General features: G+C 32.9%; 2 protein-coding genes and 4 non-coding genes across 6 annotated transcripts; 5 read left to right on the forward strand and 1 right to left on the reverse strand.

Annotated features, from left to right (window-relative positions):
- The first annotated feature begins 602 nt into the window (after positions 1 to 602).
- On the forward strand, positions 603 to 9,582 carry LOC140062073 (sodium-dependent lysophosphatidylcholine symporter 1-like). Its single transcript, XM_072108117.1, has 14 exons — positions 603 to 647; positions 1,764 to 1,904; positions 2,080 to 2,201; positions 2,717 to 2,846; positions 3,430 to 3,508; positions 4,547 to 4,689; positions 5,095 to 5,185; positions 5,309 to 5,427; positions 5,980 to 6,060; positions 7,236 to 7,319; positions 7,609 to 7,724; positions 8,186 to 8,323; positions 8,657 to 8,833; positions 9,156 to 9,582. Exons 1-14 carry the CDS (start codon positions 603 to 605, stop codon positions 9,253 to 9,255), a joined length of 1,566 nt encoding a protein of 521 aa, XP_071964218.1. The 3' UTR covers positions 9,256 to 9,582.
- LOC140063288 (U4 spliceosomal RNA) lies at positions 3,707 to 3,846 on the forward strand. Its single transcript, XR_011847608.1, has one exon. It is a non-coding gene; the product is annotated as a U4 spliceosomal RNA (small nuclear RNA).
- On the forward strand, positions 4,357 to 4,496 carry LOC140063289 (U4 spliceosomal RNA). The gene has a single exon (XR_011847609.1). It is a non-coding gene; the product is annotated as a U4 spliceosomal RNA (small nuclear RNA).
- Positions 6,299 to 6,438, forward strand: LOC140063287 (U4 spliceosomal RNA). Its single transcript, XR_011847607.1, has one exon. It is a non-coding gene; the product is annotated as a U4 spliceosomal RNA (small nuclear RNA).
- Positions 7,038 to 7,177, forward strand: LOC140063285 (U4 spliceosomal RNA). Its single transcript, XR_011847606.1, has one exon. It is a non-coding gene; the product is annotated as a U4 spliceosomal RNA (small nuclear RNA).
- Positions 9,583 to 13,948: 4,366 nt separating the features above from the next.
- LOC140062762 (uncharacterized) lies at positions 13,949 to 17,236 on the reverse strand. Its single transcript, XM_072109087.1, has 4 exons — positions 17,164 to 17,236; positions 16,455 to 16,676; positions 16,077 to 16,190; positions 13,949 to 15,678 (listed from the first exon to the last, which is right to left on the reverse strand). Exons 2-4 carry the CDS (start codon positions 16,630 to 16,632, stop codon positions 15,524 to 15,526), a joined length of 447 nt encoding a protein of 148 aa, XP_071965188.1. The 5' UTR covers positions 16,633 to 16,676; positions 17,164 to 17,236; the 3' UTR covers positions 13,949 to 15,523.
- Positions 17,237 to 17,287: the final 51 nt, after the last annotated feature.

Consider the following 17,287-nt stretch of genomic DNA (forward strand, 5'->3'; position numbering starts at 1 on the left):
CAGAGAAAAACATTCAGTCTAGCGAGGGCGCCATTTACATTTATCATTCCAAAATCACGCTTGGAGACGCATGATGCAGACTGTCAAGACGATTTTGTATCATTTAGTAAAATAATATTATTTTGTTAATGTTACCCAACATTCTTTGTCCCTTTCCCATTTTCTTAGATGAAACACTATTTTTGCCGTGGATGTGACGAGTTCACATCTGATTACGTAATACAATTAGGCCTATTCAACTTTGACTTTACTCAAAATAATATTAATAATCATTCAAATAAAAACAAATTCCAAATCCAATTAAAATTTACTACTAATCATAACGGAAACCGATGGTTTTTTAAACTTTTTTTTAAAATATAAAATATACCGGTACCGGTTGCAGTGTGAACATGATACTGCCGGTTCAGAGCGCCCTCTAAAACACACACATTATCAATATTACGGTCAAAGATTTATCAGCCATTACCTGTAAAATAAATAAGGTCGTTAAATTGAGAAGATTAACGATAGGCCTAGCTGGTTGCCTATATCAAGGGACTTAATGAAACAATAGAAAAAAACACGGAAGAAACAGTAAAATAAGGGTACAAAGCTGAGACATGGAGTCTGTAAAAATAAAACATGCACGCATTACAGAAGAGGAGGTAGGTTTGATGAAGTTGTACATTTTAATTTTAATTTATTTTTGGCCATGCGTAACGTCCTGGCATACTTCAATACAAAATTAAACTCTCCCAAAAGTGAACATTTTTATGGCTGGAAAACAACGTTTGGTTTCCCGGAAATCATTTCAGAATTCTTTTTTGGAAAATTTGAACGAATTCAGGTTCATTTTGAGTAAGATGTGTTTCGATTTGGAACCGTCGATATATTAGGCTACTTGCAAAACTATAGTTTGCACAATGTCAGATGTAGTCCCTATACGTGTCTCATATCCAGGAATCTGTATTGTAGTGGTTTTATTCACTTTTTCTGCTTTGATCCCAAGTTTTATAAAGTTCATCAAACTAAATATTGAATAAAGTAAAACAGGCAAAGTCCAATCGATTATGGCTGCTAGTTGTATGATTATGGCTGCTAGTTGTATGATTATAATTCTAATTTTACCATTGAGATAAGAAGAACCGGGATTGGTGCTACAATGATGCTGATATACTTTATTATTATCTCTTTGCTCGAATAGTATACTGCAAGGCCGTAGCAAGAAGTTAAAAACAGACGAGGCATAAAATATGACGATCTCTCTCTGCTGGGGAGTTTGGGTGGGCGGTGAACATTGAAAAGACGTGGTGGGCGCCTCTTCTGCCACATGCTGGCTACGGCCCCCTGATAGATGCCAATGAATCATGCTAAACATTAATTTCATCGCAATAAAAAAATGATAAAAGTAATCGAATCGGTATGACGCTGTTTTACAACAATTGGTACAAGTGTATTTGCTGCAACCGCAAACGCGGACATGATCCTATCAACCGATTGAATATTTAAATAAGATAATAACGGCCAAAGATAAACACACACACAAAATATAAACGTAATTTCTTATAAAATGATTATTTACGGTTCCGTATATTTCTACACTATAAAACTAGTTTGACAAAAAAAAGGGTGATGTGCCCAAATATGGCGTCATGGCCATATATGGGCACATCACGTTTTTTTGTCACATAAAGTTTGATAGTGTAGACAGAGCTTTATTATATATCATGTGACCACTTGGTTAGCATCTACAATGTTCTAAAAATATTTTTATTTTATAGAAAATACCACTGAGACGCGGGAAACCTCCGAAATTAACAGTATTTAACAAATTATGTTTTGGCGTCGGTGGCATGCCATATCAGCTTACAAACACAGTCATTGGTTTTTATATTTCAGTTTTTCTTCTGGAAACTGCAGGGGTGAGTAAATCACAAAAGAATTGTTCGATCTTAATTCACAATAAAAGCAAAAAATATCGTAGAACGAACTTTGAATAATATTCGTCAGTATTTAATTTAATGTAAAGACCCGCAACTGAGTAAAAAACTCATCAACCATGATGGTATAATGAAATTATGTAAACTTTTCGTTTAGGTTCCACCGCAATACGCAAGTGCAATTATTTTTTCTGGTAGAGTATGGGACGCTCTTACCGACCCAGTCATTGGATTGTTGGTAACTAAGACGGATACGAGATTCGGAAAACTCAAACCATGGTAAATAATTTACAAGTATCATAATCATCATTATAGTAATAATAGACTTTAACGTGTATAAAGCTCTGTCCACACTATCAAACTTAACGTGACAACAAAATTTGATGTGTCCATATCATGGACATGGTGATGTCATATCACTACCATATTTGGGCATATCTCTACCATAATTGGACGCATTACACATTTTTGTCAAACTAGTTTGATAGTGAAGACATAGCTTTAGAAATTGTTGGAGTATAGGCCCAACATCTTATTATAAGGTGCGTATGACGACGTACTGCGTACTGCGTACTGCGTACTTCATGGAGGAAAAAATAAAAAAAAGAAAGGAAAGAACATGTTTTTTTCCGTGGTTACTTTAATTCTTTCATGATGTTTCTACAACGAAATCCGAAAAGTAGCAAAATTCTCAATTTTTCTTCTTGATTTTATTTTTAATTATAGAATCTTTGAAATGAAATAGGACCTAAATAACAACTAAATGAATCTATTTCAAACACAATTTATTTCAGGATGGCAACAGCCGCTCCATTTGCAGTAGTTACGTTCTTCTTTCTCTGGTATGTTCCTGACTTTGAGGAGGACGGGTACAAACTCGCTTGGTATCTTTTATTTTATTGTGTTTTCCAGACATTGTTGTCGGTAAGCTTTTTATTTCAATTACACTATTGACTTTTATACAGAGATTGGTTTTCATATTCTTCTCATTAACGCAGTTTTTACGATGGTGATAAGCTTTGATTGGCTAAATCACCGCCTTATCATTGCCAATTGCTTATTACATGGCAAATTTGCCATGGATGTTAATTACCGTACTTTGTGTGGTATTTAGTAAAAAGGTTCACCTAAATCTATTTTATTGTATGTGTGATATGATTGTTTGTTGCACGATAACAATTCTCAAGTCCTGAATTGCCTTTTTTAAAAACTTGTATAGGCCTAGATGTTATTTTATTAGCTATATCGTATACAATGGACCATGCGTGTTGATTTTCAGGAAAATTATGTCTCAAACATTTATTAAAATCTCGAGTTATCTATCTTCAATATGGACCGAAATATTACAAAACAATTTCAAACCCAAATTGAACATAAAACATGTTAAATAACTTTCATTTTTTCAAAAGGTAGACCTACTCCAGATACTGTCTATCTTCAAATTGAAGAAATTGACTATGTTCATCAATCCAGTGTCTTGATCTTTCGTTTCCGTTTTATCTTGCAGTCATTCCACATGCCCTTCTCAGCACTCACTTTATTTATCACAGAGGACCAGGCAGAGAGGGATTCTGCTACCGCTTACAGTAAGTTACCTTTTAGGCCTAATTCAATTAAAATTAAATTAATGGCTGCATAAATTGTGAACATTTGCATAGTACAATATCATTATTTCGATTCTATCACTCAAATAACGCTCGTATTCAATTATGTTTCCAAAATGACACCTGTTTTGTGCAATTGTTTGAATCGAAGATATACTACACAATTTGCATTTGTATGTTATCTTTGCGCAGAGGCGATATCGTAGCCAATGAGGTTTATCCGAGGCGTGATTATTGCTAGTTGAAAACTTATCCCAATACCCCGCACAAGAGACGTGAAATATCGTAACTTGATGCAATGTTTGAACGTTCTAACGAACGAATTATGAAATAAAAACAGAATTTTCAATTGTCAAATGTGTTTGGTACACTTTATCAATTGTTTACAAATACGCCAAGATGTTGTTTAACTTCTTCTATTAACTTATTTAGGATTTTAATAACTGAATATTCTATCAAAAGTACAACCAGGGAAGAGTGACATTGTAATTTCCTTCTTCCCTGGTACAACACACGTTGATACGAAAAAAATATATGTTGATAAAGCTTACGTTCTGCCGATAGTACAATAGAAATCTTAACTTTCGAAAGACATTTGTAAAACTAAATTTGAGTTGCTCTCGTACCTTTGTTGACAGTATCTTTTTTCTGCTGTATTTTGATATGAAATTAGATACAATTGTATCAACTATAGGGAAACCGATAAAGTTTATTTATTAACTTTAAACATGACATCATTCATGATGATACCATATTCAAGTTCACACAATGACACCTATATTGTGCAATTGTTTAAATAGAACATACTACACGATTAGTATTTGTACGTTATCTTTGCGCAGAGGCGATATCATAGCCAATGAGGTTTATCCGAGGCGTGATTATTGCTAGTTGAAAACTTATCCCAATACCCCGCACAAGAGACGTGAAATATCGTAACTTGATGCAATTTGTAAACGTTCTAGCGAACGAATAACGAAATAAAATCAGAAACTATTCATGAAAAACTTGTCTTTTTAGGAATGGCAAGCGAGGTAGCAGGAACCTTACTTGGAAACATAATAATGGGCCAAACCGTGTTTATATACGTTAAGAACTCGGGAGAATCAAGAGATTGTTCGGGAAATGCTACAGAAGTTCCACAGGAAATTATTGATGCTGAGGTAGAATAGAGATATCAAAAATAATCACTAAATGTCTTTTTTTTGTATAAATTCTAAATAAAATGGTTCGTCAATCCCATAAAGGTTAAGACAATATGTACTAAGGTCAATGCGTACAAAGTCGATCTAATTTAAAACTAATTCAAGCTATCTCTCTCTGATACAATGTGAGGTGATTTTTTCAATTAATATAAGTGAAAACATTAAAATTATGCATAATAAAATGTAAAACTTCCCTAAAAAATTATCAATATGTACTGTGGAATGAAGAAGCTTCAAATATACAGTGCTAATTGGTTTAAGCTACGTCGCAGAACTGCATGTCTTCTTTACTATCAATTGAAATAAACGAAACTCGGTTACTTTGTAGATTAATGTTACATGCACTTGTTTCATTTCTTTCAGATAAAAGGGTATATGACTGGAGCTGGTATAATATCCGGGTTGTTTTTAATTTGTGCAGTTATTGTTCTTGCTGGAACAACAGAAAGAAAACGTAAGTTAGTACTGTACTATTTGTTTTACTTCAGAGGCAAAATATCATTTTAATACAGTATGATGTAATGAAGTGTACATTTGTCAATGATAAATTCCACTAAAACCTTGTTTTTCATTACAGCAAACGAAAAGATAACACAGAGAGAAGAACCTCTCCGTAAAGCTGTGGGGAAAGTCTTAACATTTGGACCGTACATTAAGCTCACTATGGCTTTCCTATTTTTCTCCTTATGCATTCAGGTATGATCAATAGGCCTATCATCTGAAACAACTTAATAGTTTGTATTTATAATGTTTTGTGTGTTGGTTGTTTGGTAATAACATAATAGTGAACTATTTTATATGGTAGTAACATAGAGAAATAAGTTATGATTTCAATATTGAGAGACTACACGGGATTAAAACGGGATTAACGGGATTAAAACGTAAATATAAATAATAAACATCAATATATAGACACTATAAACAGAGGTTATTTAAATATCAGATTTTAAAGGCCACTTGAAGACAATATTAACACTGTAGATCAAGTATTAGACTGTAAAAGTGTATTTATTTGATACCAGATTGTCAAAGATTTTGTAAATCTGAGTTTAGTTGAAGTTTAATTCTAAAAATCTATTTGGATTTCCCGTATTGGGGAGGTGAGGAGAGGAAGAAAACAGTGGGAAGTGGTGTGTGTGTACATTATTACAAAGCAGGAAACAAGACAAACTATACTTGATTAATATTTGATAATACTCAAAAAAAAAGGTATGTTCTATTGTTTTCCATTGTATTCTTTTTTTACAGTCAATACAAGGAAACCTTGCATTGTTCCTGAAATACTCACTGGGCGTGGACGACTACCAGTACGTCATTATAGCTATTCTCGTAAGTATTGTCAAAGTCACTAAAACGTGGTTAAGTTTAAAAAAAATAAAACAAATATAATAATGACCCATTGTTAATAATTAGTTTAAATTATGGATATTTGAAATGAATGAAATATTAAGGCGTGCAATCATTTTAAATTCGTGTTGCATGTTTTAATCTTTATTTCTAAAAACGACACTTATATTTTGCGATTATCTCTATAGAACATATACTACACAATTTGTGTTTGTAAAGTATCTTTGCGCAGAGGCGATATCATAGCCAATGAGGTTTATCCGAGGCGTGATTATTGCTAGTTGAAAACTTATCCCAATACCCCGCACAAGAGACGTGAAATATCGTAACTTGATGCAATTTGTGAACGTTCTGACGAACGAATAATGAAATAAAAACAGAATTTTCAATTTAAAAATGTGATTGATACATATTACCGATATGTTTACGCAAATACTAAGATATTGTTATACATTTGGAAATTCAACTGCGGTGAAAATGATCATTTTTTAATGATCTAGTTTGAAGTGTAATCTTAATTTAGCTCTGCTCGGCAGCCCGCCCTGCGTCATTTTTGCATGCTCTTTTTTCGTGTAAATGTTTGCAGAAATGGCGTCTCATGGTAGGAATTTCTTATTACAAAAAAGGACATGAAATATCGTAACTTGATGCAATTTGTAAAAGTTGTAACGAACAAAAAAATCATTATTTTGTTCGAAATACATATTTATGCGAAAAAGTATGTTGAGTTACGTTTTACAGTAACAGAAAAGATTCAACCGTACAAACAGAAACTATTTTTTTTTTCTAAATTCTTTATTCTTAATAGCTGGATATCCAATAATTATTTAAATAACAATGAACTTAACCATTACATACATTCATGATGATAGATCAATGTGTTCAAGTTCATAAAATGACACTTATATTGTGCTATTGTTTGAATCGAACATATACTACACAATTTGCATTTGTAAGGTATCTTTGCGCAGAGGCGATATCATAGCCAATGAGGTTTATCCGAGGCGTGATTATTGCTAGTTGAAAACTTATCCCAATACCCCGCACAAGAGACGTGAAATATCGTCTCTTGATGCAATTTGTGAACGTTTTGACGAACGAATTATGAAATAAAAACAGAACCTGTTCTATAATAACTTCTATTTGCATATTTGCAGGTGTCTGCGTTTCTTTCAATGCCCATATGGCAACATGTGCTTTTAAGATATGGAAAGAAGAAAGCATTAGCGATTGGAATGACGGTAATGTTTTGAATATAATATATGTTCTTTGATAAAACCCTAAAAAATCTAAATAATGTTCTATACGTGAATCATCACCCAGGCTAATAACTATACAGTAGTATATACCATTAACAAAATAAAAACGTACAGATGATAAAAAGTAAACTTTTTTAGATTATGAACGTTGATTTTATATTTTCTTCTTGCGTCGTGTTTGTTGATTTGTATTATATTTCGTACAATGTATCTTTTGTCTGAATATATAATTATAAATCTCTATGTATTATTATTATTATTATTATTCTAGGGTACATTTCCAGTGCTGATCACATGGGCGTTTCTGCCAGAAGGCACTCTTTGGGCAGTGTATGTTTTATCTATTGTGGCGGGAAACTGTATATCTGTAGCACAACTTCTTCCATGGTAAGACAACTTGCTATGCATGGTCTCAACGTGGTTGCTATGCATGGTCTCAACGTGGTTGCTATGCATGGTCTCAACGTGGTTGCTATGCATGGTCTCAACGTGGTTGCTATGCATGGTCTCAACGTGCTTGCTTTTATCATGCTTTCTTTGTATAATATATTGTTTCATTTTTTGTATCCAATGTTTTTTTACCGTTTGTTTACTGGGATATATCGGCAGTGAGCGCAGAATCGTTAAACGGGACCTTATCATAATTATGACTCCTGGTTATTTGTTCATTGGTGACCAATATTATCAAATGTTATCATTATTTAATTGTTTCAATCGAAGAACGAATCGTCGCCACTAAAATACTACCGTATGCTTAGGATAAAAACATAAAAACCGAAAACATTACCTATTTATTGGTGATTCTCAGTTACTAATATTGTGCTAAACTATTTTACCTTTGTCTTTAGGTCCATGATTCCAGATGTAATTGATGACTTTGTATTGAAAACTGGTGAAAGCTATGAAACTATATTTTACTCATTTTACGTAATGTTTACAAAGTTTGCCGCTGGATTATCATTGAGTCTATCAACACTTTTGTTGGGGTAACTATAATAATAATAATAACTATAATAATAATAACTATAATAATAATAATAACTATAATAATAATAATAACTATAATTAAAACTATTCCTTCACATACAGGGAGTCACAGACAGGTGGTTTGGTTCACGACAAAAGAAAGTGTTTTACGTATAATGGGAATTTAAAATGTCGAAAATAAAAACCGACTAGGCCTATCTATAGTTGAGTTTTTATAGTATAGGCGTTAATAGAGATATTAAAATCGTGAACCTGATATATATTTTCTAGTACACAAAAACCAGTAATATTAATATATTATGTTTAGGCCTACCATAATTTTGTTTTGCTAGAGTTGCAGGGTATAAAACTGGATCATGCGACCAGCCAGAGTCAGTTAGTAAAACTCTTCGGTTGCTGGTAACGGCATTACCTGCTGGTTGTGTGTTAATAGGATTTGTATTTCTATGGTCGTATCCGATAACGGAAGAAGTACGGTTAAAGAACAAGACAATTATGGAAATTTGGAGGTATGTATGTTGCTGTTACTCTAGCATTGTACTGGCTTGAATCCTTTACGTTGTACCTTGTTGTATGAATAACGATACTATCGTATCGTATATTTTAGGATCCTTCAAATATTTTTGAGAAAGTTGGAATAAAGTTTGGTTCTCTCAATTCTGGACGCAACGCACACATTGACCAATCAAAGTTGATGGATTGACTAAGGTTGCGTACTAGTGGAAACTAAAATATGAAATCCTTTCTTTGATGAATAAAAAAGTTCAAAAATATTTGTGTTTTAACTCAAAAGATACATTTCTTTCATATATGTTTTTGTTTATACTGCAGGGATGGTCGAGATGATAAGAGGCGAGTTACAGTAAGAAAGGCAACCATGTCGCGGTCTAGGACTCGGTCATACCGCACTCCATCCACAACACTCATGTAAAAACCAACTCACTCCTACTCTAGGGTTAGGGTTAAAGAAATAAATAATAGATAAACAAGTTACATTATAATATATCGAGTTGTATTTCTTCTGTTTGGTTTGTCTAGGCCTACACATCGACAGCCAGTAACATGAGCCTCTAGGCCTACAGATCTTGTATTATCAAATCATGTATATATATCGAAATGTTGTAAAAAGCGAAATGTATAAGAATAAAAAAATCCAATACTCGTCTCTGGCGCTGTCATAAAGAAATCAGTGAGTTTTTAGAATTGACTTGAAACTTTGATGATGATTAAAACAGTGCAAGGTATCCGATGTCGACATTTCAACTTTATTTTAAAGATTTGATTTTTAACTTAATATTTTACACTTTCTAGATGTCACTTTTATCATTATAAGAATTGCTATAGAATTACATGTTGATTTTGTATTATTAAAATTGTTAAAAAGAGTATAGAATATTCATAAATGTTATTATTTTAAAGATTAAAAAATACATAAATCCATCTAGTTCGATACGTCTCTACATATATTATTTGATTTCGATATTTTTATCATTTGCTAAAATTGGTACTGTACAATTTCACAAAGAGTTTAGGCCAAATGAATGTTGAGATTCATTTTTAACAAACCAATTGCAATACAAATTTATACACATTTTGTTTTACACGGAAATTACTATATTATCTGTAAATTAAACAGACTGACCTCTTGGGTGAAAAAAAACCAGGTGAACATTTACACGAGTTGAATAATACAATTAACATTAAAGAGTAGCTAGCTCTGAATTTAACATTTCTATTGTTTATGACAAACTAAACCTTTGCAGCAACAACCCCACTTAGTATACCTATACGCGTCGTCAGCGCAACAACGCCACTTAGTATACCTATACGCGTCGTCAGCGCAACAACCCCACTTAGTATACCTATACGCGTCGTCAGCGCAACAACGCCACTTAGTATACTTATTATACGCGTCGTCAGCGCAACAACCCCACTTAGTATACTTATACGCGTCGTCAGCGCAACAACCCCACTTAGTATACTTATACGCGTCGTCAGCGCGGTAAAGCATTAATAAACGTTGTGAAATTTTCTTTAAAACGTGGTGCGCGCACATGAATTTTTTGTAACATTTATAATAAACATTAGGAATGTTATGCCCGGAGCTGCCCTTTAAGAAAAGGAAACGCTACATTATAACTACTTCATTGCATTCTTGAGCTCCGTGTTAAAGTAATAGGTTGTTGTTGGCTATTCACATTTTGTTATGTCGGCCCAAGAGTGTCTTGCAGTTTGGACATCTGTGTGATACGTCTTTAAGACCATCGATAAACAATGGAACGAGGCAGCAGCAGAAGATCCATAATCTGGAATTAAAATGATCACAATTGGGTGAAATTAAATACGTATACCGTACGAGAGTGATGTGATACTTTGTTATTGTTTTTTTCTGTTCTTGTATATCTCAGAGAAAACATAATTTCTATGTTTTTTTATGTATACAACAACATTTATTCAATATTCAATATTTTACAAAGTTTATGGGTTAAGATACACAGAAGCCAAAGTGGCTTGTCTTTGTAGTCCTAAGCATAAACATAAAACATATTATACGGACGCATTACATTAACAAAAAATGACATTTTGAGACAGAAAAAAAAAAAAAAACACAAACACAACAAAGTGATATTAAGCTAAATGTTTACAACCCCAATTTTGCAGTAGCAATAGTAGCTAGCAATATGTTTCAAATATCATCTTTTTAATATTGTACTTCAGCATAGGGAGTGAGGTCATGTGATTTTGGAATGTATATATGTATATTGTATATGCAAATGAAAATAAATGGAAGTAAGTTCCATTGATGAATGAATGAATGAATGAATGAATGAACCGTAAAAGTCTATGGCTTCCTAAATAATAATGGATGCTTTTACATTTGATTGCCATGTAACTTAACCAGTGTAATGGATAACCATGTTATGTAAAGGCATGTGTGCAGGTTCAGCATGTGTTTCCACAAAGAAAAGTATAAAGAAAAGTTGAGTGTGTCTGCACGTTTCGGTTGATGCTACAATTTATTTTAATGATACTCCACCAAGAAAACTAGTCCACAAGAAGACTGTTTGTAGCATAACAGTAGGCCTACAGTCTGGAAAAATCTGAATAATTTTTGCAAAAATAGGACGAAAATTTATATAAGTCAATCCTAGGTCATATCGAAAGATTCTGTGTAAATAACGAAAGTAATACTTTACCCCATTAATATCAGAATGATAACACAGAGGTAAACAAGACCACCATTACTATACTCGACCTCTGTCAAGATGTTGCTCTGACAGTGTGGACATTTCATCTGCATAGGATAATCACAAAACGCTCCAACTACATATTGCTGAGCTGAAGAACAAAGAAAGAGGAAAAAGGAAAAGTCAGGGCGAAATGGCAAGAAGCTTCCTACTTTCTAGGAGTGTTATTTATCAGATAGTCTGTATAATTTTGACAACTCTTGTAACATTACACCAGTGCTAATTTTGCCATTTTCCCCCTAAGAGGATTGGATATGAAGATTACGTCATCACACATCAATAATAATTATTATATAAAAGTTAAAATCACAGCTTTAATCTATTGATTCAGTAAGGGGATTGTTTGTATTTTTTTTTAATTCTGGAAAATAAATAATTGAATTGAGGGGCAACCAATCTAAGGCGATAAATGGCTTAAATCTTCCAAATACCCACTCTTCGACTAGCTTTTTTCATTTATTATGACCAAAAATAGTCTTATACACCCTTCATTGGCAGCGGATATTATGAAAAAGGAGATATATATCACTATTGAAAGTGAGCCCCTATTCGAGGGATATTCCTACTCTAATGCTTGGTTCCCACTGCAGAGGCAACATAACGTAATGTAAGCAATTTGACCAATCTTGTGTCGTGCGCACGTCCTTGCGTTGCGTCCTAGTGAGGGAACCAAGCTTTTGGTTTGGATGATCCTACTGATTATGCGCTCAATAACAATGCTCTGGATCTTACTTGGTGGTGCTGTGTTTCTTATGTTATAAGTAGACTCTTCATAGGTTGGTGGTGGAGGTGGCATAACAAAGTTCGTTTGTTTATTATAATCCACGGTATTAGCCCCTGGGCCAGTAGCTCCGTAACCGGTGTATTGTGGGGCTGTATAACTAGGTGGAAGTTGACTCTGAGTTGGAGCAGACGGCACATTGGTTGTTGGTGGTGGGCAGGTTGGAGGTGGGCCAGGAGTTTGGGTAAATGACACTGAACCAGATGGATCAATCGGATACGGAAGGTTTGTAGTTGTTGATTGTCCAGTAATGTCGGTGTCCATTTGTCCATCAGTCGGATAAGGAAGTTGAGACTGAGTTAAAGACATTTCAGGCGGCTGGTCAAGAACTACATTGGGTACTCCTTCTGGAGGCAGTGATGGTACAACACTGGGAGGTGCTAGAAGAGGGGACGTCTCGGGGAGTGAACTAGGAGTCTGATGGGCAGTGACTGGTACTGGGACTGTATTCAAAACGTCCGATGAGTTAGCGCTTTCATCGGCCATCTTGAAAACTAGGAGTATCTAGTACACGCTGAATTCTAAAGAAGAAATGTTAGATTTAATTACGTGAGACAAACTGAATTGACTATAAAAACTATACTTTTTCTTCATGCTATATAATAGTAAATTTGGCAGAATACTAAAAAATGTGCTTTTTTGCCAAAACCATACTCTATTACATGTTCATACATAACAAATTACATAACATATCTAGCCAAAAAAGGAACCACGCAGCCCAAAATAATTTGTTACGTCACGTTAATGGTGGAGACAAAACATGAGATAATAAACAGTATAAAACATGTACACAATAACAAATGCCATTTAATTGGATGAATGACTTCGTCACTTTTTATAATCTTTAAATACAGGGACGTAATGTTGAATCGTAACAACCAGGACCAGCCAATGTTAGTTCTATCAATGCTAATATTTACGAACCTTAAATAACAAATAAAACCACTGAATTACATAACTCTATTGAAACATTATTACCGTCTTTGAAAATATATTAAACTTATCAAAGTGTAACATTATGGTTAGATCACAGTATACCTATCTTTATTCCCATAAATTATTACAGGAAAAATTATTATACCAGATACTTACATTGTTTTGTTAACGAAATCCTAAAATTTAAGTACGTGATGTTGGATATTGTTTGCAATATGGACTAAGTACAAAGTGCATCATCTCGTGTAAACACAGAGATATGGATAACAAAATATGTAATTAATAAGACAAAATGAGGGAGTTTTTCATTGTTTGTTTGAGTGTCATCATACAGGACACGAGTTAATGACACGTATTATATCTTGGTTCCAACTTAAACGCAAACACAACGATGTGAAAATACGACGCGCGCGTTGATCATTCGAACTGTCACTTGTGATTTTGATTAATTGTAATTTTCTTCTATGGATGATGTAATTGTGAATGTTTCTGTCGAGGAAAACAATTTTTCCATGTACACATTTTATATATGGAACAAATAAATATTTGATTGGTCAACTCACTTCGCGTTGCGTCAACGTCATTGCTGCGTCAAATGAAAAAGAACTACTCACACAATAAAACCCCAATAACTAGAAATTGTTGATATAAATAATTTTATTATAAAAAATATAAAACGTTTAGTTCGAATGTACCGTAACATAATCCACAATTAAACCCGTACATGCGTCTTTTATTTTTGCAGTACTGTACTTTAAAAAATCTAAACCGTTAAAATGCTTATGACATCATCAGATCAAAATCCCCACTATTATTTTTTTCAGTGGTTTTTTCTTTGGATACATATTATTCCACTACGTTGGCAAGACTTATAATTTCATTATAATCGGAGAGTGAAAAAATACAATTTATTAAGTATACATTACAAAACTATGGACTATTAAAGTTGCAGGCGCAAAAATATGAAACAGTTTACCAATTAATATTAAATCGGCACCAACAATTACGTCTTTTAAGGCTAGATACAAATCTCATTTCTTTTCATAAACACTGTATCATATTTAATCAAGTTTCTCTTTTGTATATTTTTGATTAAGACAGGACCACAATGTAAAACAGATACACTGTTATCTGATTGTTTTATCCTGTATAAATATATTATTTATTATTATTATTATATGCATTAATTATATTTTAATTATGCTTTACAAAACAGGTATATATTCTTAAACTAGTGTATTAGAATACACTTTATATCAAAAGCACATTTTAAATGACTTTAAATAGTCACAATATACAGTACACTGCGATGATATATGAAATGTTTTAAATAGTCAAATAATTACCCTGTCGAAAGTTAACTACAGTATAAAAATAACATGTGGCGTGGAAATGTACCTGTAAAATATTTTAAATGAGGTAGCAAATAAAGTTACTGTAATATTTTTAATGCACTTTAAAAGTGTAAAACTTGATGGTCAACATCAAATGATGATATAAAAATAGCATAGCATGTTTATTTAAAAGGAGAAGTTTTGGGAAATTGTAATATCTACATGTTATTTTTTTTAATTTGTTAAGTTATGAAAAAATACTGTCACTTTAAATTTATAATCATAAAGTATTTCTAAAAACCTGGTTATCACATGTTTATCATTCAAAATGTAACATACAATGAGGAATAAAACTGAAAGAAATAAATAAATAATTGTCAAGTTTTAGAAAGTCAAGGCGATTAAAGATTACTTATTAGAACTATATAAATATTACATTTGTCTTGTTACATCATCATGCATAAATGTACAATGTATCTTGATGAATGTAGGCCTATTTAATTTATAACTGTTTAAACATGATAGGAATGTACCCTGCTAACACCCACCCCATTCCGTACTTATATGATAGGAATGTACCCTGCTAACACCCACCCCATTCAGTACTTATATGATAGGAATGTACCCTGCTAACACCCACCCCATTCCGTACTTATATGATTCTTATAACTAAACATAGTATATTGCTACTTTTGAAATTACTAATCTTTTTAAATTATTGCCTTTTTTATTATGGAGTTTCAATTGTATATACCTTTATATATTTCTATATTCTATCATCCTTTTTTTGTTTGACTTATTGTATTGCTGAGGGCCCCCATAAGCTCTGGCTATAGACCTGCGTCTTGAAATATGGGAAAAAATAAATTGAAAACATTCATTATTAAATTTATAAAAATGTCAAAAAATGTTGTTTACATAGCCTCCTGGAAAACCACGTACATTTCCAGTATAATGTTTATAAGGAAGGTTTGACCTTTCAATGACCTCTTGGACTTGCATGTCCGTGCCGGTTACTAAATCTATATCTGTTGTTTGCACATATCTTAATGTATCTAAAAAGAAATTAATAAACAAAATCACATCATTGATAAATAACAAATTTGAAAGATAGGTGATTTTTTTATACATATGTTATGTTTATTACTGGCATTAAGATAGGTGTGGTATTTTATTTGTTTTGTGAGTTGTATGGCAGGGCCTCATGGAGAACAGCTCTGTCTACACTATCAAACTAGTTTGACAACAAAATGTGATGTACCCAAATATGGTAGTGTAATCCCAAAACATGGCCATATATGGGTACTTCGCAATTTTTTTTCTAACATAAAGTTTGATAGTGTAGACAGAGCTTAAGTAAGAAAAAACAAATACTAAGTTGAGCTACGATTTATGTGTGTTGATAAACACATTATAACTTGAAGTGAGTAATTGTTTAAATATTTCTACCTACTCTGTTCCCTTATTTCTGTCTGCATCTCATCTACACAATAGCTTGTTGGATCATCCATTGAACCTCGTTTATAAAAAATGATAACAGCTCCAACAATCAATAACAACCCCAGCACTGAATATAAAATACAACAACAACCAGTTCTCAATTACATATTTGTTTAATATTTGACTTAATAATAAGTAATTGTATCGGTCATCTGACTAATTTTTGGGAGAATCAGTTAAGAATGTTTCTTTTTTTGTATTTATTGTATGTAAATCAAAATGTAAACCAACCAACCAAATTTTATTTGGACCTTGAAAATGACAATAAAATAATATTGTATCGTAATCTGTAAACAACCGTTATGATTAGTTAGATTCAATGAAAACTTACCTAAACCCAAAACACCTTCCCATCTGAGCACAGAAAAATTTGATTGCAAGGAGTTGATAAAGCTAAGTACAAGAAGAACAACACCAGAGACAAGTACTAAGCTACCACTTATCAGCAGAAACACAGCACACCGGTGTAAAGACTGCGGGGTTTTAAGTATACTGACCATTTTGTACATACACTCAACTTGTCTTCGTCATACTAACCAATCAAATAATAGCTCTGAAAGAAGGAAATGTTGTGATGGATTCAATAACACTACTTCCTTACTGTAACTACGTATTCTAGCCGCACCTTCTAGCCTACAATACAAATTACAACTTATATTGGATGTGGGTATTAAATGACTAACTAATACCATAGTCTATAGACAACAAAAATAAATACATGTTACAACCAATAATGAATATATTAATATAGTGAATGACAAAAAATATGAGTGGAAAAGGGAGGCCACACACAGCAAGCAAGCTTTAAATTGTGTTCCTGTCAAAATTAACATCATGGGCGAAACGACTTCTTTTATATACGACTGCACTGTGACATAACTTTTTTTACAAGACACGTCTCTACTAAAGCTAAACTAGGACTAGCCCTGGGCTTAGCTTTGAACCGTGACATTGCTACAACGTGACAAGACGCACTAGGTCTAGGCTAGGTTAGATAAGTATTAATACAACGTACGGATTGATCATAAACATGTACAAACCATTTAAAATTGTTCAAACTGCTGAAAAAAGAAGGTTATTTTTTAACGAATTCAATTTTATTTTTCATGGTTGAGTGCTCCCGAATCCATCCCACAACGCGTATCTTATGTCAAATTTTCCGTT

The sequence above is a fragment of the Antedon mediterranea genome, chromosome 11, assembly GCF_964355755.1.
Source record: "Antedon mediterranea chromosome 11, ecAntMedi1.1, whole genome shotgun sequence".
Taxonomy (NCBI): Eukaryota; Metazoa; Echinodermata; class Crinoidea; order Comatulida; family Antedonidae; genus Antedon; species Antedon mediterranea.